At 53.9% G+C, this 19,569-nt stretch overlaps 3 protein-coding genes across 3 annotated transcripts; 2 read left to right on the top strand and 1 right to left on the bottom strand.

The window, feature by feature from the left end:
- Window positions 1-624: 624 nt before the first annotated feature.
- Window positions 625-3,585, bottom strand: S1PR4 (sphingosine-1-phosphate receptor 4). Its single transcript, XM_075524377.1, has 2 exons — window positions 3,508-3,585; window positions 625-2,591 (listed from the first exon to the last, which is right to left on the bottom strand). Exon 2 carries the CDS (start codon window positions 2,399-2,401, stop codon window positions 1,175-1,177), a length of 1,227 nt encoding a protein of 408 aa, XP_075380492.1. The 5' UTR covers window positions 2,402-2,591; window positions 3,508-3,585; the 3' UTR covers window positions 625-1,174.
- Window positions 3,586-8,125: 4,540 nt separating this feature from the next.
- Window positions 8,126-13,265, top strand: LOC142420300 (uncharacterized). Its single transcript, XM_075524068.1, is given in 10 exon segments — window positions 8,126-8,225; window positions 8,356-8,539; window positions 9,829-9,979; window positions 10,224-10,372; window positions 10,433-10,507; window positions 11,177-11,277; window positions 11,375-11,525; window positions 11,718-11,853; window positions 12,177-12,428; window positions 12,797-13,265. Coding segments are annotated over 10 exon segments (1,434 nt in total). The 3' UTR covers window positions 12,932-13,265.
- Window positions 13,266-16,347: 3,082 nt separating this feature from the next.
- LOC142420441 (granzyme E-like) lies at window positions 16,348-19,237 on the top strand. Its single transcript, XM_075524378.1, has 5 exons — window positions 16,348-16,461; window positions 16,575-16,722; window positions 17,826-17,967; window positions 18,115-18,348; window positions 19,037-19,237. Exons 1-5 carry the CDS (start codon window positions 16,395-16,397, stop codon window positions 19,172-19,174), a joined length of 729 nt encoding a protein of 242 aa, XP_075380493.1. The 5' UTR covers window positions 16,348-16,394; the 3' UTR covers window positions 19,175-19,237.
- Window positions 19,238-19,569: the final 332 nt, after the last annotated feature.

The following is a 19,569-nucleotide window of genomic DNA, read 5'->3' as shown; positions in this document are numbered from 1 at the left end:
GGATGCAGCCTTTTTGGCCCAAAAAGGAAGAGGAAACAATTCCCGCTGCTTCTGTTTAGGTGTGAGCCAAACCCCACTGGAGACAATAGAATGCAAAGCCATCTAGAAGCTGCTGCTCAACCTTCCAGTGCCCTCTGCAGTGGGCACCTCCCCCTGTGTGGGAACCTTAGAACTTGCAGATTTGCTGGGGCATGACGCACCTCTCTGGGAGGCCACAGCACTGCGAACCCTTTGCTGTACAGGTGTATGTTACCTGAGAGGTTCAGCTAGATGGGAGCAGGTAGCTGTGCCATGCAGGATGGCACCAGACTCCCCAGTCACTGTGGGTACCTCCTTCTGCCCGTGGTCTTGCCAGGGCTGTCGCGGCAGGTGCAGCCCCATGTCCAGAGGCATGACACGACTCTTGCTTCTTGCTGCTAGGCTGTAAGCACTGTCACAGCATTTGCCCAGGCACAGTGCCCAGCCTCTGCACTCTGCTGAGGGACTGGGCTGTTGCTGCAGCCCTCTGCCATCCCATGGCTGGTTTGTGTTGCACTACAGGGGAGCACTTGGTTCCTGGCCAGGGGTCTCTGAGCTGCCCCACAGCTGCGCACACTTGCACTTGCAAACCCAGTTGTTCTTGACTCCCTGGCAAGACATCAAGTCTGCATCGTTTCCAGCAGCTCTGCCCATCACAGCAGTTCCAGAAGGCTGTAAACTGCAGGAGAAGACTTGGGTATTGCCTCCAGCCCTGCATGACATGCAGTGGCAGCACTGCCAGCCCAGCCTGATCCCAAGGTGTTGGGGGGCAGTCTGGTTGGGGATACCCACCCTATTCCTCACTGTGCCCTCACTGGGGCAAAATACCCTCACCTGGGCAGGTACAGCATCTATATACATGCACACGCAGAGCAGGGTCCACTGATAACCTAGACACAGCAGTTGTCTCAGCAGACCATCTATCGCAAAATGTGCCCGTATCCTTCGTTCCCATGCTGGGAGCAATGCCTGTCCCTATGCTGCACCCACACTGAAGCAACATCCCAGTCTGAAGGGGCTGGAAAGCCTGGCCACAGTTAACAGCTGGGGTGGGACTGTACCTGGTGAGCCTGAGCTGCATGTAGGCTACAGTTCTGCCAGGCCAGGACCAGCAGCACGAGGTCCTGCTGGGCTGTCTTGCTCTCCCCATGGCCTCTCAGAGGCTGGGGAGATTGCTCATCATGCTGGAGTTGCTGGAGAGAGGTGCTCTGGGCCGGGCATTCAGTGCTACAGAGCTGCGAAAGCTCTCCCGGTAGCGCAGGGAGCTCTCTGTGGATGAGCCAGAGTTGATATCTGTGATGACCAAGCAGTTCCCAGGCTTGCAAAGCCCAACTCTGACACAGCAGCAGCACAGCAGGCTTCCCACAGCACGGCGCACCTCCACACTCCGGAGGGAGTAAATGATGGGGTTAACGCCTGAGTTAAGCATGGCCAGAGCCAAGGTCCAGTCCAGGCTGTGGAGGTGTGTGCAGGTCTGGGTCTCACAGAAGACGTCAAAGAGCAACAGGACGAAGAGGGGGCTCCAGCAGATAATGAAGGCACCCAGGATCATCAGCACAGTCTTGAGCAAGCGCAGGGACCGTTTGCGGCTGTGCCGAGAACTGGTTTGCTTAGAACTGGCCTGGACCAGCTGGAAGATGGAGATGTAGAGGCCAATGATCCCCAGGAGGATGATGCTGAACATGACTACAGAGAAAAGGATGTAGTACTTGGAGTAGAGAGGCAGGAGGACAGAGCAGGCATTGAAGTTGCACAGACAGTTCCAGCCCAGCAGTGGAAGCAGTCCAATGATGAAGGCCAGCAGCCAGCAGGAAATTATCAGGCTGCGTAAGCGCAGGGTCTTGCTGGCTTCATTCTCAGCAATCGGCCTTACCATGGCACTGTAGCGCTCAATGGCAGTCACAAGCAAGCTGAAGGTGGAGGCAGCCAGCGCAATGAAGAGGATGCCTTCCCGCAGGAACCAGAGCTGAGGTGAAAGCTGGAAGGTCTTCTTGCCTGAGAGGCAGAGATTAGAAAGGTAGGCAACCCCTGCAAGCAGGTCGCTCACGGTAATGCTGGCAATGCAGGAGTAGACCCAGCGGCGGGCTCGCAGACACCGCAGGATGGCCAGCAGCACAAGCAGGTTCTCCAGGATGATGATGCAGCTGATGATGGCAAAGGTTGTGCGGATGAGACCCATGCCTTCATCCCCAGACTGCCGGTTGGTCAGCTTGCCTGTGAAGTTGTAGTGCTGCAGGATGATGTTCACATTCCTCATGGCAGCCAGCTGCAGGCAGGAACCTTTCCTGTCGAGCAGGTCAAGTCTGAGCTCAGGATATTGAGCAGAGCCCAGTGGAAGGGGAAGGGAGTGATTCACCAGCCAGCTCAGCTGTGGACCATCCATCTTCTGAGCCTAAGTCAGCAGCCAAGGGATGCACGCTGGAGCAAGACTTGAGGTAGGGTTTGGAGCAGAGCAGACCCTCTGTTTGAGGGCTGGAGACAGCTGTGAGACTCTGCCACACGGGACTGGTTCTGAGCCCAGCAGCCCTACCCAGCGTGGAGATGAGAGAGCCCTGTCTGCCAGCCTTGCGGCACTGAAAGAGCAAAGGGAGAGGAGGGTGAGGTGTTTTGTAAGTCCATGCATGAGCATAGGCTTCCTGTTGTTTAATAAAGTTTCCTGTTGTGAGCTAGAGTATTGACATCATTTCTAACAGCTGTCATCATTTCTCAGTAAGGGTCTGGCTATTCTCAGCTTTGCTGTGGTTGTGAAGGTGGGACATGAATGAAATAATGTGTCAGGCCCCTCTTTTAGTCAGGGCAGGCTGGGTCAAATGGGATAACACCCCAACACAAGGTGGCTTGATGGGTAGGGTCTGTTGGGCTGAACAAAGCCAAGTGCTAGTAAGAAGACCCAGACAGCCTGAGATACTAAGTGCTTTGCCTTTTGTGGTGTTAAATTCACCCCTGAGCCTGGCAGAGAGCAACTACCTCTTCATCAACTGCCCTATGCACCACCCATGCCCATCCTTCTCCAGGAGGAAGCTCCATGCTGTCACCCCTTTGGGCTCCTCCATGGGCTCAGCTCCTGCCAGTCTCTCAGGACACATCCATCCAAGTCCTGCTCTGTCAGTGCAGCAAGTCCAGGCACCTGTGTGTCTGAAGCTAGGGCTCAGCTCCACCCAGTTCAAAGGAAACCAGCTGGTCAAAGCCCTGCGTGTGCCCTGGCACTGCACCCTCCACCTTCAGTTCTCCAAGCACCTGCTAGAGATGGGTCAGGATCTTCCCATTGTCTAGGTCACAGACAGGGAAACAGAGGCACAAAGCTGCTGCCTCTTGCCTGGCATTGCAGAAGGCGCAAGGGGCTGCACTGAGACCAGAACCCAGGAGACATGATTGTAATGTTAATGTCTATCATTGACCTATTCCCGGTGTCTGCAAAACTTGACTGGAGAGAAAGTCTTGCAATGTGCTATTCCCAACCACGACTGTTGAATTTGCGTTATGACTCACCTGTCATGACTGGCCGGAGGCTCTTGCTGCCGGAGGGAGGTTCAGCAGCTAGCAGTGCTCTCCAGCTGCTTGTCTGAGGCCCAGCACAGAGTAGGTAGTGGGGAGGGCTCCTTGTGCAAAATAAGTCTACCTACCAAAGTGGAAAAAGGGAAGTTACAACATCAACCACATTTCTGTGCAGGATGGACCCCACCCAAAACAGCTTCAAAGAGGCATAGAGAAAAGACAGAGCACCTTTTAATGCAGGATCACAGCAGAAGCTGTGCCCTGCTTTCTGCTTTCACCTGCATTCTCACTCCAGACTGGCACAAAGCCATGTGGTCCCCAGGTTGAGAGCAAAGAGTGGTGATTTCTTCCATCAGCATGGCAAGCAGGGAGATGTCCTGGGAGTCCATCCACTGCTTCATGAGTGGAGAGATTCCAGCCTGGATTGCAGCATAGACAAGTGGAAAAAGCAAAGGAGGTTCCTGCTGCAAGAAGCCATGTGCAAGCAAGAGTGGTTCTCATCAAAAGCCGAGGGCTCCATCCTCCACGTTCACCCTTTCAACTGGTGTTTTGGGCTTTTCTATCAGCAGCATGGAAAGAAACTCATGCTGATAAAGTCAGCAGATGGCCCCAAGATTGAAGGAGCGGAAATCAGCAGGAAGGCTGGGCCATGAGTGCAGCACAATCCAGAGAAGAAGAGTGCAAGGTTGCACATTCAGCACAAAGAGCACACTCCCAAATGGGCTGGGCAGATGCTCCCGGCACAGCACTGAAATCAAAAGGGTCAATGTGATCCTTGCACATCACCCCTGTTTTATTCTTGCTTCCGGCTGAGCCTCCAGCTAATGTGTCTGCTCAGGACAGAACTGGTGGGGCATCCCTAAAAGATCAGAGGATGAATAAACTTGCCTTGTCAGGGGCCCTAAGTAGCTTCTCAAATAGCTGGCAGCATGTGAGCAGTTTCAGGAAAGAGATACCTGACAGGAATGAGCTCTTTGTCGGGGAGCTCTTTGTCTTTGAATGAGCTCTTTGTCTGTGGAGAGTGTGGGGCAGGTGGGAGGCAAATGCTTTTGATGACAGGAGGGCTTGAGGCAGATAAGCAGCTGGGGCAGCTCAACACACTCACCCATGGGGTGGGAGGTCCTCTGGACCAGCAAAATATCGTAGGTTCTTCCTAATGCCCCTTCCACAAGCACATCAGGTATGGCCTAAAAGGCAGGGCTGATTATTTTGTCAAGAGCTGTTCCAGTGAGACAAGACCTTGTTCCTTGCTCTGTTGTAGCACCTGGCTTGTTTGGCCTTTCCATAGCAGAAGGGACTGGGTACCTGTGAGGCATGCTGCAGTTTCACAGCACGAAGTCAGGGGGACCGGCTCTGGGAAGCTGCCTGAGCTGTGTCCCAACCCTTGCTGCTGCCCTTCCAGCACCCTCTCACTTCTGCCCCCCAAGAGCCTGCTGAGCTCCCTGCCTCATGGCAAGTCACCACACACCTCAACCACTGCTCCCATCCCATGGCAAGTCAGGGCACAGTCCCATAGCCTGGGAGGTCTGGGGGGACTTGGGTCCCCTCCACTCCATGCAATCAGCTCAGCAGAGCGGGGCCTTGCTGGCTGGCACAAATCCAGCCCCGCGTCCCCCTCAGAGCTGCTGCTGCCAGACCCAAGGCAGGGAGTCCCCAGCTCCATGGCTGGGGGCAAACGAGGCTCCCCTTCAGCTGGGCACCCACGCGAGGGAGAGTTCCTGTTGTTCTTCAGCGGCTCCCTATTGTTATCTGCACAGACACAGGCTGAGGTTTATCTTGGTACTTCTCCCTTGCTGCCGTTTCAGTTCAGATGTTCTTTCTTCGAAATGAAGGGGGGTGGGGGAGGGACACCCCATCCTGCAATGTTTCTCATCGCTTTCCTTCAGATCAAGACCACAATCTACTTGAAACTGCCTGATAGCTGCTGAGTGCTGGGCTTGGAAGGACCAGGGGAGGTATGGGGGCCAGCTGCAGCCCCCTGAACCCTCTGCCAGAGCCGTGGCCACAGCAGGTGTTCATGGATGCTGAGATGAGGCACCTTCGCAGCAGAAGCCCTGGAGCCCTCCACAGCCTGCTCCTACCAAGGCCAATGGGAAGGAAAAAGCACCTCGGCCCCAGAGGGAAGAGTTTGTCTGCAGACAGGGACGCCCAGAGAAGAGCAGGGCAGGAGCAGCCTGGAGCCCGGCTCCCTGGGTTTGTGGCCAGTGGCATGCCCGGTCACTCCTGCCCTGAGACTGCCTGCTCCCGGGAGGGCGTCCAGCTCCAGATTGTGGGGGGCCACGAGCAGCTGCAGGGGAAAGACAGCAAGCTACAAATGCAAGATAAAATATCGATGATTTCTGTTGAGGTTTTCCTGCTGTGCTGCTGCACAGTCCTGACTAAAACTTGTGTTTTCAGACATTCTGATTAAAAAAAAAAATCCCTGGGTAAAGCTCTGTGGAGAGCTCTGTGGGGTGGGCCTAGCCAGGCAACCCCCAGGCTGACTCATGGACAGCTGGCATCCCCATCTCTGTCCCACAAGGCTCCCTCCCCACCCACCCATCCTGTCCCTGCTGTGTGGCCCCAGCACAGCCCAATATCAGCCAAGGCATCCATTTGCCTGCAGGTGTTTTTCTGCTCCAGGAAGGGTGGAGTTGTGCTGGTTTAAAAATGACTGATCGCTCCTGGCCGTTGGTTGGTTGCATTTCCTAGCTTTGGTATCTTCTACTGTGCAGCAGCAGGCAGTCATCTTTCCAGTGGCACATCCCGGTCCCCAACGTGGAAGGATGCTTCTGGCCCCAGAGGAGCTGGGAAGAGCCAGCAAAGCCCCTCTGACTTGGGCTGACAGCAAACCCTGGAGACCTGGCCCTTCACAGTGCTCAAAGAATTGTCCTAGGCACAGTTGTTGTGCTTGGGCATCAGTTCATCGAAATTGGGTGGTGGTGATGGTGGGTCTCTGTAGGAAAAGAGTCTCTGCAGTGCATCTCTAGATTTGAAGGAAAACAAGAACATGAAAGAGAAAGTTTCAGAATCATCTCCTTTAGACCACATTACTGACCTTAAAAGGCAAAGTTTTGTTGATTTTAAGTGGCTTTTCTTTAGAAACTTGCATTTCCTCAATGCAAAAACATTAAACAAAAGCAAACAGCTGCATAAAATGCCCCTCCCCCCCAAAAAAAAAAAAAAAAAATTACTTGGAATCATCCCAATAAAACACATCATCAGTGGGCCAGCCCAGCCCCTGTCTCCCATGTTGTCACACCTTTCCCTCCTTTGCGGCAAGTTTGAGATTTTGACCTTTTGGCTGATCTGCAGTGAAAGGCACTGAGCGTTTCCAGTGCTCAGTGCCTGTAGGATGGGAGCTTTGGAGGTGCTCATCCCTCAGCATCCCTCCAGAGTGAGCGTGTGACAAATGCAAACTCCTGAGTCCCACTTCTTTACAGTGTGGCATTTCATGCAGCTCCTCACAGCCACTGGCAATTGCCAGAGAAGCAATCCCTCCCCTCCCCGGGGCTGGATTTTGGCCTGGGTAGCTCAGAGGGGCTGGAGAAGCTGGGCCAGCTCAGTGCCTGGTCTCCAAACGCTGTGCCCAGCACCAGCTCTCCTACTGTGCCTGGGACAAGCTCAGCTTTCCCCTAGCAGCTTCTGCCCTGTAATCACATCTCCAGTGAGCAGATGCATCCCCAGGAGGGAGGGAGCTGCATGGTGCTCCTGCCACCCCCACTCAGTGTGGCATGGCCAGCCATGGTCAGCGTGGCATGACCAAGGCCATGAGGCTGCTCCAGAGACCTGGCTGGAGCCTCTGGCCTAGGGTCCCCCGTGCAGGATGCCTCAAATCCCTTGTGTGAGCTCATCAACACTGCTTTGCACCCTCTGAGGCAGGGCCAAGCTCAATGCCAGACTTGTCACCACAGGCTCACAGCTGAGAGCTGTTTCTTCCCATGTTCATGTGGCCGTGGCAGGGAGGAACCAGTCCTCACTGAGGAAACAGGCCAGGGAGGGCTCAGAGTAAACAGCGGGGTGATGTCTGCGCAAGGGGGAGCTGGCAGGGGCGCGGTTCCAAGCACCACGCAGAGGAAATCGGGCTGGTTTGAAACCTAATCTGAGCACTGTAGAGGAAGGACAAGCAACACACCTCCCTGCAGTTAGTGCCGCCTGGCTGGGGCAGGGGCAATGCGTTTACTGGCAGCAGGGCTGGTGCTGCTGCACTTTGGCTGGAGAGCATACATTTATTCCAGGCTCTGCTGCTTACCATCCTGTGCATCGCTTCCTCCACCTGCTGTTTCTCCTCCCTGCTTGTTATACATAAGAATACTAAGTGGTTTGGGGCAGGGAACTGCTGTCTGGTTTCTACTGTCTGCAGCATAGCCTGGCCCGGTACTGCTGACCCACCGGCTGTTACAGAGCAATAAGTAAACTCAAATGGCCCTGGGCATCTTGGCTCAGACCTTTCAGCTCAGCACCACTGGGATTAAGGAGAAAAGACGACCTTTGCACAAGGTTACTGCAGGGTACAGACTCACAGAGGGAGCTGCTGCTCACAGAGTGAAACTAGGGATCAGAGTGCAGTGGGAGCTCTGTATTTGGGAGTAAGGTTTTAATCAAACAAAAGCCCTGATGCCCAAGGACCAGCATGCAGGATAGCCCATGCTCCCAGGCCTCCCTGCCCGACTTAGTGCAGCCCTACCACAAGCCCAATGGCTCTTCTGATGTACTGGAGACTGCTCTGGGCAGTGAGGGAGGGATATATTTATCTGTTGGTTTGTTTATATCTACACACATACTCTGATTTTATTTCCAGGAACTGTTTCAGGGGTTTTCCATTCTCATACCACAGCTCTCCCTCAAATGCCCTCCTCCCAGCAATGCAGACTAACTGGCAGATCAGCCTGACTGCCTCCCTGGTGCCCTCCTGGGACACTTGCCCTGTCAGCTTGCCTGTGCACCCCCAGCACGGGTACCCTGCTGTCAGCTTGCCTAGAGTCCCCCAGCTTCGAGCCCTGGCTGGGAGCAATGAGGACTGGCCCAAGCAGAGAGGGGAGGAAGGGCTGGGAGAGATGAGTGTTGTGCCTCTCTGACCCGTGAGCAGGGTGCTGGAGGGCATCTTATCCAAGATGGCAAAATCAACCCAGCACCAGCTCGCTAGGCACCCCGTGGGCAGAGGCAACGACAGCACCTAAGCACTGTACTTGTGCCAGGCCCAGTAGCACTGCCTGTGCAGGGCACGTCTGCCACAAAGCAGCACCCTTACTGTGTGCCAAGGGTATTTTTAGGACAGGTCTTCCTCTCGATCCACTCTGCTGGGAGCCTTGGAGCTGCATGTGCTTTTTAAACTGAAATCACATTTAGCAGGAAGCAAAGCTGGTATCATGTCTGGGGCAGGCACAGCTGAGTTTAAACCACTTGTCACAGACCTACATTAGGACTGGTAACCAGACTGCTCCAGAGGTGGTGATTTAGGATTAAAGCGAGCTTCATTTTCTTCAAGTGACATGCAGGCCCCTGAGGGGTGTTGGCAGAAAGTGTCCCAGGGAATGGGCACATAGACAGGGTCTTTGGGTAGAAAAATCTCCCACAGCAGGACCAAGGATTGGGGGGGGGGGGGGGGGGGGGGGGGGCGGGGGGAGGGCAGCATTGAAGCCTCAGAGTGCTAATTGTTCTATTGCCTTTGTCTGTTGTGTTTTTTCATCAGTTCCTGACTGCAGTTACAAGACCACATTAGGTTATTTAAACCAGATACCTGCAGAGAATCCGTAGTGACCTCAGCCAGAGCCTCTGGGAGGATTCCTGCCTAGGTGAACCAGATTGGAAGTACTCCAGGGATTAAAAGGAGGCATTACCCCCCCTACCTCCCCAGCTCTCCCCATCCTTTCAATAGCAAATTGTTCATCTACAGAGTAGAGGAAAGTGTTTTGGAGTAGCTGCTTTGCTTAAAAATGGCTAGCAGCTGCCCACAGCTTCACTGGGCATGAGAGGAGAGGAGAGTACTGCTCCAGCTTTAGCAACTAGCATGCTGGCCAGAGACCTGGCTGCCCTACCTTGCAAGTGCTCACATGAGCCAGTGGCAATTCCATGCTATTGGGCCCTGTCCTTCTTGTCACATAAGCACAGCCTCTGGGGATGAGCAGTGGCCGTGGCCAGGCAATTGTCTGCTGGTTGGCCCCTAAGCCAGACTTTGGTGCAAATGGGGCAAAGCAGGCTCAGAGAAAATTTCTGGAGAGCATCTGAGGGAAGGTTTAATTCTGACCAACACTCAAAGTAGGAGGGACGAGGCTGGGTGCAGGAGGTGTGCAGAACCTGGCTGTGCTCTCATGACAGCTCTTGTCCTTATGGCAGCAGACAGGCTGCACGGCTCCAGTGTGGCACCCTGCCCTCTCCTTTATGGCCCCTCTCTGCTATGGCTGTTCCCAGCTCCTCAGATGCTCTTTTGCTGGAGCAAAGTCAAGAGTTGTTGAAAGTCTGTGAGCATGGAAAAGATGTCCTTCCAGTATGCAACCTGCAATCCCTCCTGAGCAGAGCAGACACTTCACACAGCATTAACCCTAACAGATTTACACTTTGCTGTGGGCACACAGCTGCCCACAAGCCCCAGGGAGCGAGAAACAATGCAGCAAACTGGGACAACCTGGCAGTGGGGAAAATTAAGGTAGATAAGGACTAGGAAGTGCAGACAGGAAGGACAACTTTAAACAACACCGGACTGTATGGCACAGCTCCCCCTGAGGTTGCAGCCTGAGAGTCAGGCAGCTCTTCATACAAAGGACAATCTCAGCTGCCATCACAGGGCACACTTAGGCAATTGGGGGCCCAAAGATCAGAAGGAAAGTGCGGACAGCCACCAGCTAAGGCAGTGTGAGAGCCAGGAACAGGAAGAACACAGGTGTCCTGAGCCCCAGGTCCATGCCCTTGACACAAAGATTTGGTCACCTCTTTGAAACAGGGTCACCTGGGACAGCCCAATGGTGGTTTCTGTTCAGGACCACAAGGCCAGGAAGGGACAAGTGCAGCAGGATTGGTGCTCAGTTTAGTATTTAACCAAATCACACTTTGCTAGGGGCAAGGTGAAGACAGCAATTGCAGCCTGGTTTGCAGGCAATTTTAGGTCAGGGAAGGGAGACAGCAGAGAATCCAGAGTAGGTTAGATGAAGGCTTCCCCTGGTCCCATTTGAACAGATGTGCTAGTGGCCAGACCAGCTGCAGAGCGGAAACCATAAAGGGGAAAGAGCATCTGCAGTTGTTGCGCTTGCTAACAAAGCATGAAGTGACCTGACCACCCCCAGGAGCAAGCGCCATGAACTACTGAAGGTACAGTATGAGACAGCCTGATTGCCAGAGCTCAAAGACACCATGTTTTGAAGCAGGTGGATGTGATTTGTCCTGCAGCCAAACTATGGGAGAAATGCTAAATCACACCTCGAAAATACCCTAGGACACCTCTCCTCAGCACCCCTGAGGCTTTGGGGCTGTAGCATACCACGCTCTCTCTGCCCTGGCCTTTCTGTCCTGCTTTATCACTCATCAATCACAGCCTCAGGGCATGTGAGCATGCCGGGGCAGCAGAGATGCAGATAGACCTGCAGGGATGCTGCACTCCTCTGATTAGTGCAATCAGACCATCGCAGATGGTTTCCTGGCTGCTGGGTACAGCTGGCCCCAGGGTATAAAACCAGCCCTTGGGCACTAGGAGACTCAGACTTCCACACATCTTGGAAGGTGTTTCCAGCTGTGGGAAGAGATGTGCCAGCCACTGCTGGCCCTGCTGCTCCTGCTCATGGGCCAATGCCAGTAAGCTGGGGTGCTGCAAGCTGCTGCGAGTGAGGCTGCTGGTCTGGGCTCCGACCTCAGCAGCCACCGGCTCATCCTGCGGTGGGGTGTCTTGCAGGTGCTCTACAGGGTCATATTGTGGGGGGCCACGAGGCTCAGCCCCACTCCCGCCCTTACATGGCATACCTGAAGGTAGGAATGTCAGACTGCGGAGGCTTCCTGGTGGCCCCCGACTGCACGGGGTGATGACAGCCGCAACACTGCATGGGGTGAGTACTTCAAACAGGGGCTTTATCCCCTTCTTCATCCCCTAACCTGTGAGGTCCATCACTGGACTAATTTTGGAGTAGGTTCTTCTTCCTCCTGTGCTGAGCAGCTCTCTCCACCTGCCTGCAAAAGGGGAGGGATGCAGGTGAGACCCAACCTGTCTTCTCCCTTCTCCTCACTGCTGCCACGGCCAGGAATGCCACGGTCATCCCAGGGGCTCACAATATCCACGAACCAGAACTGACCCAGCAAATCTGGGGAGTTCTCAGATACCACCAGCACCCTGAATGTGACCCCAACACCGTGTCTAATGACATCATGCTGCTCAAGGCAAGGCAGTCCTGCAGCAGGCAGTGGGTTGGAGGGTAGAGTGGGGCTGTGGGTCTAGCAGCATCTGGGCAAAGCACATTCTTGCTGTTAGCTCCTTCTGCAAACCATCAGCTGCTTCTGCTTATGAGTGCTGGAGGCAGGCAGGAATGGGAGGGACCTGGGAGGGAACCATGGGCAGGGCTTGAAGCCACATGCCCTATTCACAGCAGCTCATGAGAGCTTGCAGTGCTGTATGTCCTGCTAGACCTCCTCTACTTCTGTGCACAAAGTGTCCTTCAGCTGTTCTGCTCATAGCCTTCTCCAAAACCCTTGCTTTCTCCCAGCTGACAGCAAAGGCCACTCTCAATGACTACGTCAAGACCATTCCACTGCCCAAGACCAGCAGTGACCTCCCCACAGGCACCAAGTGCAGCATAGCTGGGTGGGGCCTGATCGATGATGACCAGGTGACCAACAAGCTCTTTGAAGCCAAAATCTCCATCTACAGCCACAGGAAATGCATCCGCTTCTATCCTCATCTCAACACCAGCATGGTCTGTGCTGGCAGCTTCCACGAGCTCAGGGATTCCAGCCAGGTATGGGCTGCTGACGGGCTGGGGGCTTGGCCGCGGGGCAGACAGGCCCTCTGGCAGGAGGGGCTTCTGCTGGCACAGACTTAGCTGGTTTGCAGGAGAGGTGACAAGCATTTGATTTGTAGCTCCCATGTGGACTAGCTCTCTGGATGCCCTGACACCACGGTCTGTGCACAGTCCCAGGGGTAGAGCCCCAACTCACCTGCTCAGGACAGCTCCTGCAGCATGGTGGGCATGTGGGACAGGAGCAGAGCTGCAGATCCGGAGCAGAGACACAGCCCTCCTGGCAATGCCTGGGCAGGGAGGGACCAAGATGAAACCTGTTCCCACAGGGAAGAGGCCTCTAAAACCAGTCTCTTATCTGTCCTCAGGGGGATTCTGGTGGGCCCCTGGTATGCAATAAGGTGGCACAAGGAATCGTTTCCTTTGGGTATGACACCCCGCCTGAGGTCTACACTCGCATCTCCAACTACCTGCCCTGGATCAAAAAAACCCTGAAGAAGTAGCAGCAGTGGCACTCGCTCCAGCATTGGTGCGGCCCTGGAGACTGCACTGGTTTCCTTCCTGCCCCTGCTGAAGGCTTGACTCCCTCCTCTCTCCTTGGGAACCTGAGTGACCTGGTCGGTGCACACAAGGGTCCCCTTATTTTTGCTATGAGGCTGCTGGCTGTGCCATTCCCTGCCCGTCTCAGGCAGCCAGTTCTGGTGCCATCTGGGATCATCCCTGCTTCTGCCAGGGTGATTTAACATGGCCCTGAAAGAGGCTGTGCTACAACAGTCCCCATTTCCTTCAGAGATAACCCTGTCCCTGCTTGAACCTTGCTGCACTTAAAACCCCACAGTAAACTTGGAGCTGCATTTCCCAGTGTATGTCTTCTGCTTTCTCGTACCTTGCCCCAGGGAGAAAGGAGGGAGGGTCTGGCTGGTCAAAGCGAGAGGTCAGCCTGTTGGGACAGAGGCAGTTGTAGCTCTGCATCCACTGAATTGCTGGCAGACTTGGAGGACAAGAGCTACAGTTGCCCTTCCTGGGGTCACGGGAAAGTGTTGCAGGAAGAGAAACTGCCCAGGTAGAAATGGGCTGGGAAAAGTGATGTGCACGCACTCCATTCACCAACTTCAGCAACGTCACCACCTGCCTGGGAGCAGCTGACAGCCAGGATGTGGTGTGTCAGCAGGTACCAGGGGTCAAAAGCTGCCAGTCCCTGCGAAGTAATGACTGTCCTCTCTGCAGGGACCTTGTGTCTGGGTGATGTTGCACCCTAGGACATAGGGCAGCCAAGACAGCAGGCTGGGTCACAGCAGAAACCAGGCTAATCTTTTCAGCTGCCTTAGCTGTAAGAGGCTCCAGAAGGTGAAAGGAGCTGGACTTTTTGTGGACCATGCTGTTTCTGCTCCCCCTTGGGTGTAGGGCAGGTGGTGGCTGAGATCCTAGGGATGGGGCTTTAGGATCCCAGAGAGGAGACATACTCAAAGTCCCAGCTGTTGCACACCAGTGCTTTCAGTCTCTGCCTCTGCCATTCTCCAGCAGCCACAGTCCTCCATCTCCTGAACAGCAACATGATGCCCTGGGTAGAGACATGGATACAGTCTCTGAAAGGGTTGATAAAGGACCTGGCTTCACAAAAGCACCTGACGCCACACCACTTCCTCCTTTCCTCCCATGCCAACTATTGCGGGAGAGCCTGACTCTTTTCCTGGAAAAGGCAAGGGTGATTCCTAGCTGGGAGCTGTCTGCCTTGGAGCTTGTTGGCACGTTTCTGTCCCTCTCAGGAAGGCAAGCCCAGCCCTAGCAGTACAGTACAAGCAGAGACTATTCTAGCAGTAGCACAAAACCAAAAGGGCTTACAACTCTCCCCTCAGCCAGGCGATGCTCAGAGGCGAGCTTCTCCTCCCCACAAAGGATACTCTAGCACTGTTTTCAGACAGCCCCTGCACCAGAATCCAAATACCTTGCACCAGCCCTTCCTTCCATGGCCTGCACTGGATGTAAAGCAACCTGCCTAAACTCTGAGCCCTAGTCTCCTTCGTTCCAGCTAGTTTGTGATGGTGTCTCTCGTATACAGATAGGAGAGTGCTAGACACTTTCCTGGAGGAGATAACAAGGGGCAGAGAAGCGCATTGGTAAATAATTGAGCTGCAGAACTCCCTGGTGCATGATGACAGATGTCTGTGCAAGTTCAAGAGGAGACCAGACTGGTTTGCTGCAGGTAAACCCAGTGGGGAATTTTAAACATACAGAAACTGTGTGCAGTTCAAGGGAACGGGATGCTTGCCTTGTTCTCATAGTCTTTCCTAGGCTCCCAGTAGCCACCTCTGTCAGAGGGAGGAGATGGCCTGTGGTTCGGCCCTGGGTGTCTGCTCTTATGTTCTCCCTGTTCTTGCCTGGAACGAAGGGAAATGACATTGCCTTTGCCTTCAGCACCCATGCCACCCTGGGGAAACTGAGAAGGGTCCATGGTCTGGGCTTCTGCTAACAGTTGCTATCAGCTAGGAAATCTGCAAGTGAAAAGGCTGCAACTGCTTATCTGTGTAGTACAAATCTTTGTCACGTCAGGGTTTTCCTTGAAGCTCCAGCTGCAGCAGGCTTCGCATGAGAATGGCAGCTTTTAGCTTAAAAATGGGGTTTGCCCTGTGGCACTGGGGGCAGATAAGAAAGCAAATTTACCGGCAGTCAGTGAGGGCAGCAAGGACATATCAGCCCCATTTCATCACAGCCAAGGAAGGAACCGCTGCTGAGGTGAGTGCATAGACATGCCCATCTTCGTGCACTGGTGCCAGCGGGGAGGCAAGGGGACATCCTGGGCGCCGGGTGGGGGGCGGGGGGGAGTGTGTTCAGTGATTTGCCACCAGCCCTTCCTCCAGCACAGTCCCCCTCACCATGGTCTGGAGGAAGAGGAGGGGCAGCTGCCGCAGGGCCTGGTCCAGGGAAGACAGGTCCCCACCATGCAGTTCAGAAAGGCACCTGGCACTTGTTTGGCATTTAAAAATCACTGCCTGCCAGGGCGGGGGCAGTGCTGGCTGCGACACGTTTGGACCTGACCTTTCCCAGAGGAACAAGACCAGCTTCAGGGAGACGTGCCATCGGGTTATCTCTAGTTAGTGAAGGGGCAGAATCCCAAACCTGTATCCCTTGTCTCCATCCACCCTCAACACATCAGAGGGAAAGTGAGCCCCTGCCCCAGTGTCAAGGAATTGTCCTCCTGTCTTCTCTCACATTGGCTGGTAAGAGACAGCAAGCTCCCCAATTTAAGGGTGAACAATTACATCTGGAAAGAAACACTTAAAATGGTGTCTTTTGCTGTACAAAGCAAAGCCTTAAATCAGCAGCTGGTGCAGAACAGAGACCTCGTGGCAACAGCAACAGTCACGCTGCGGCGGGCCACGCTCATGAAGCTGCCATAACAACTTCTTGCCCTCACATAGCCATGACCAGTGTGGTGTTATAAATGCACTCACACCAATTTTGCTCTATTAGCCAGGACCACACCTACTGAGAAAGAGCAGAAGGGTCCTCAACTGCCACTGCACAGTCTTTGGAACCGGTACATTGAGTGAAAGAAATCTTGTTCTTGCAAGGCTCATGATAAAAATCAAGAGAGTTTGCAAAGTGCACAACAACAAATACGAGCTGCAAGGGAAGAGCCCACTGGCAGGAAAAGTGATGAGGGTGGGTATGCTCCCTACAGCTTGCAGCTCAAAGGCAATGGGTTAAAATTGGCTCTGGGTTTAGAAGGACATCAGATACCCTAGATCAGGCCCAAGATGAAGGTGGGTTGATGCCCAAGGCTAAGGCTGACTGAATTCCCCTCTCAGATCGCTGAGGCATGCAATTTGCAGACAGATTAATCAGATGAGTCTGACTTCTGTGGTTTCCTGGAGTCTAGTCTCAGGCTATAAAACCTTGCTGGGAGCAGGAAGAGACCCCAGCTGCAGCCTCACCTCCAAGGGATCTACTGAAGCCGAGAACGCTATGATGAAGCACCTGCAGAAACTCCTGCTCTCTCTCCTGCTGGTGACATGCCCCCCGGCCAAAGCCAGTAAGTAGAGCAGCCCAGAGGCGGGGAGAGGGCTGGGGAAGGAAGAGCCCCAGACAGCGCGTCCTCTACCCTGTGTCCTCCAATCCCCTCATCCTCAGTCCTGTTCGTTGCAGATTATTCCTGGAATTGGATGGAGGGAGGAGGTGAAGCCAAGACCCACTCCACACCCTATGTGGCCTATCTGCAAGGAAAGAACAACCAATTCTGTGGAGGCTTCCTAGTGGCCCCAAACTGGGTGATGACAGCGGCTCAGTGCTTCGTGTAAGTTTTTGCTATGTTTGTACAGCACCTGGTGCGATGAGATTGTCACACTGCCATGATCCGGGTAACATCTCCTAGATGGAGGTCTAACAGTTTGAATAACTTCCTTCACAGCTGTGGCCAAACTCTTTCCCTAGCAGGGAGTGCAGGCTGCACTGCTGGGACAGGGCAAGGCTGTGGGGGCTAGCACCAAAACAGCAGGGGTCTGTCTGCAGCTCTCCCTTAAGCCATCCTTCACCATGTCCCTCCCCAACCTATGTTCAGATACTTACCTTTATTTTTTTATTCCCCCTCCATGACTTATTTTATTCTTCCCAGACATCAGCAATGAGAAGGCAGACTGGCTTCTTCCCTTGCTGTCACTGACCATGCTGGTATCAGGCTTTGCCCTTTCTGCCACCAAAGACCTCCAAGACTGTTACCAGAATTAATCTCTTATGAGCAAGGTGCTTGCCCAGCTCTCTTCCATCCCTCCAGCTGGAGAAATTGGGGCATGGAGAGGCAAGAGGGCTTTTCTAGATGTGCATGACTCTGGCTATAGCTACTACACTCCTCAGGGCTGACGTCTCTGCCCCAGTGCCAGTAACCAGGCTCAGGGTCAGTTCCTATGTCTGAGCAGCAGAAACAAGGATCAGCAGAAGCCAGGAGCCCGGATGCCCATGTCCCACCTGCTAGATTGAGAGGGACTCCCACCCATACCCAGGGTCCCTCCCGATTTTCCTAAGGCAGCCCCTTCTGCAGATGACGTAGAGGCCAGTAAAGGTACAGTGGCCCAGAGCAGGGTCCCGATTTAGTGCCATGGACTTCCATGGTCCTACGAAGCCTGGACCAATAGTCCACATATCTTAGTACGCAGCAGCAACATTGGACCAAATCTGCTCAGCTTGAGATCCAGAGGTAAAGCAGCCCTTGCAGAGCTCCGGTCTGGCAGATGGGAACTTGCTCTGCCTCTTGGCTGGGTAGATTCACTGGCAGAGCTCCTTGCTCCCACCATTCTTTAAAGCCCAGCCAGTCTCTCCTGGCCATGCCCCTGGGAGATGTGCCTCAGTGTTACCAGGGAAGACAGGAAAGCTAATGAAATACACTGTGCTTGATTTTACCAGACACAAACCTCTGACTGTCATCCTTGGAGCCCACACAATCCAGAGGAGAGAGGAAAGTTGGCAAACATTTGAAGTCCAAGAGTATCACTGCCACCCAGACTTTATGAGTCCTAAGAAGGGAAATGACATCCTCTTGCTGAAGGTAACTACCTGCCTGGAGCACCTGCATGGTCCCGTTTGCCCGACATGCAGGGCTGAGCTGTAACCCTGGAGTGGGAGGGTACAGCCTTTGTCACAGAGCATTTACAGACCAAGCACTTATTTCTGTATTTTCTGTCCTCTTGCCCAGCTGAAAGGCAATGCCACCAGCAACAGCTATGTTAGGACCATTTCCTTTGAAAAATCAAAAGTCCCTGGTGGGACTACATGCAGCATAGCTGGCTGGGGCTACAAAACACCCGCTGCCACGTTACGCGAAGCTACTGTCACCATCATCAAACAAAGGGACTGCCTCAGTCACTACCCTGGACTTGCTGACAACTTGATTTGTGGCCTCAGTGGATCTGCTGGGGTACCTGAAAAGGTCAGTCTCTGACTTAGGGAGTAGAAGGCTGCGGGGGAGGTTTCAGCCAGGTGCTGGGCACAAACCTGATCTAGGCTAAAAAACTTCATTGAAAAGGTACTGTCCAAAATTGCTTCTTGTTGTCCTCTCCCCCTCCTGCCCCATCACTCCATGCTTCCTCACCAGCATCCCTCTCTCTTGCTGTCCTGGCACAAGAGATGCCCTGGGTCTTGATCTCCAAGTATCAGACCCTCAGAAGGTCAGCAGCATTCCTGCTGACTGCAGGCATCATGCTTGTGCTCAGCCCTCGGCCAAGCAGAAGGGACAAGGGGATCCTTGTCTTCCCACAGCAGAGGACCTAGGAGTCTGCAACAGCACAATAAGACAACAGCTTGGCAAAAGAGGGGTTTGCCCTAAATCTCATAGCTGGTCCAAGTGCATTTTGTAGTGCTCTGCAGCCAGCAGAAGGGCAGAAATTAAGCGATACTTTAAGCTTCAGCATTTGCCCAGCTGTAGTTGTGCTGGGTCCCAGAGAAAACTGCCAATGGTCCCTTTTGGGCCCAGAGCTATCCACATCCATTGCGAGTCCAAGCTTCTCCTGGGGAAGCTCTGTCCTGATACTTGCAGCCTCCCTGTTCCTAGCAAATGCACCCTTTTGCTGGGGACCCACATAAATCAACACTGATCTCTCTCCTCCCCCATTTTATAGGGCGATGCAGGGGATCCACTCGTCTGCAACAACAAAGCCTACGGCATCTTCTCCTATAGGCATAACAATTGGCCTGGTTTCTACACACACATTGCTCCTTACCTTCACTGGGTCAACAGCGTCATGAAGTCAGCATGACCCTGCTTTCCCCCCAGCTGCTGCCCTGGAAAACTCATGCTTCAGGGCCCCATGCTCACCTGCTTTTTCTTCCTTTCTCCCTGGGAAACATCTTCCACTGATCCTCATGGACATGGCAAGGACTTATCTCTGGCAAAGCCAATCTATGGCAGTGGGGGGCTTGGCGCAGAGATTGCACCTCGACTGCCTTTGTTCCCTGTGCAAGCTAGGGAGTGCCCATTGACACAGTGTATGCTCCCACACTTTGCTGCTCCAATTTACCCCTTTGTCAAGCTGCTTGTGGCTACAGCTCTAGAAAGGAAGCAGCAGGACAGCCCTGAGTGAGGTGACAGTAGCTGTTGGGATGTCTGCCGCCCTTTAGGGAAGGCAGCACAATTAGATCGGGGGGATCCAAA

The sequence above is a fragment of the Mycteria americana genome, chromosome 24, assembly GCF_035582795.1.
Source record: "Mycteria americana isolate JAX WOST 10 ecotype Jacksonville Zoo and Gardens chromosome 24, USCA_MyAme_1.0, whole genome shotgun sequence".
NCBI lineage: Eukaryota > Metazoa > Chordata > Aves > Ciconiiformes > Ciconiidae > Mycteria > Mycteria americana.
This window is presented reverse-complemented; position numbering and strand designations above follow the sequence as displayed.

Coding starts and splice junctions, on each gene's coding strand:
- S1PR4 (XM_075524377.1), bottom strand. CDS start 2,401: ATGGATGGTCCACAGCTGAGCTGGCTGGTGAATCACTCCCTTCCCCTT.
- LOC142420441 (XM_075524378.1), top strand. CDS start 16,395: ATGATGAAGCACCTGCAGAAACTCCTGCTCTCTCTCCTGCTGGTGACA. Junction 16,723..17,825: donor ACAGCGGCTCAGTGCTTCGT/GTAAGTTTTTGC, acceptor TGATTTTACCAG/ACACAAACCTCTGACTGTCA. Junction 17,968..18,114: donor ATGACATCCTCTTGCTGAAG/GTAACTACCTGC, acceptor CCTCTTGCCCAG/CTGAAAGGCAATGCCACCAG.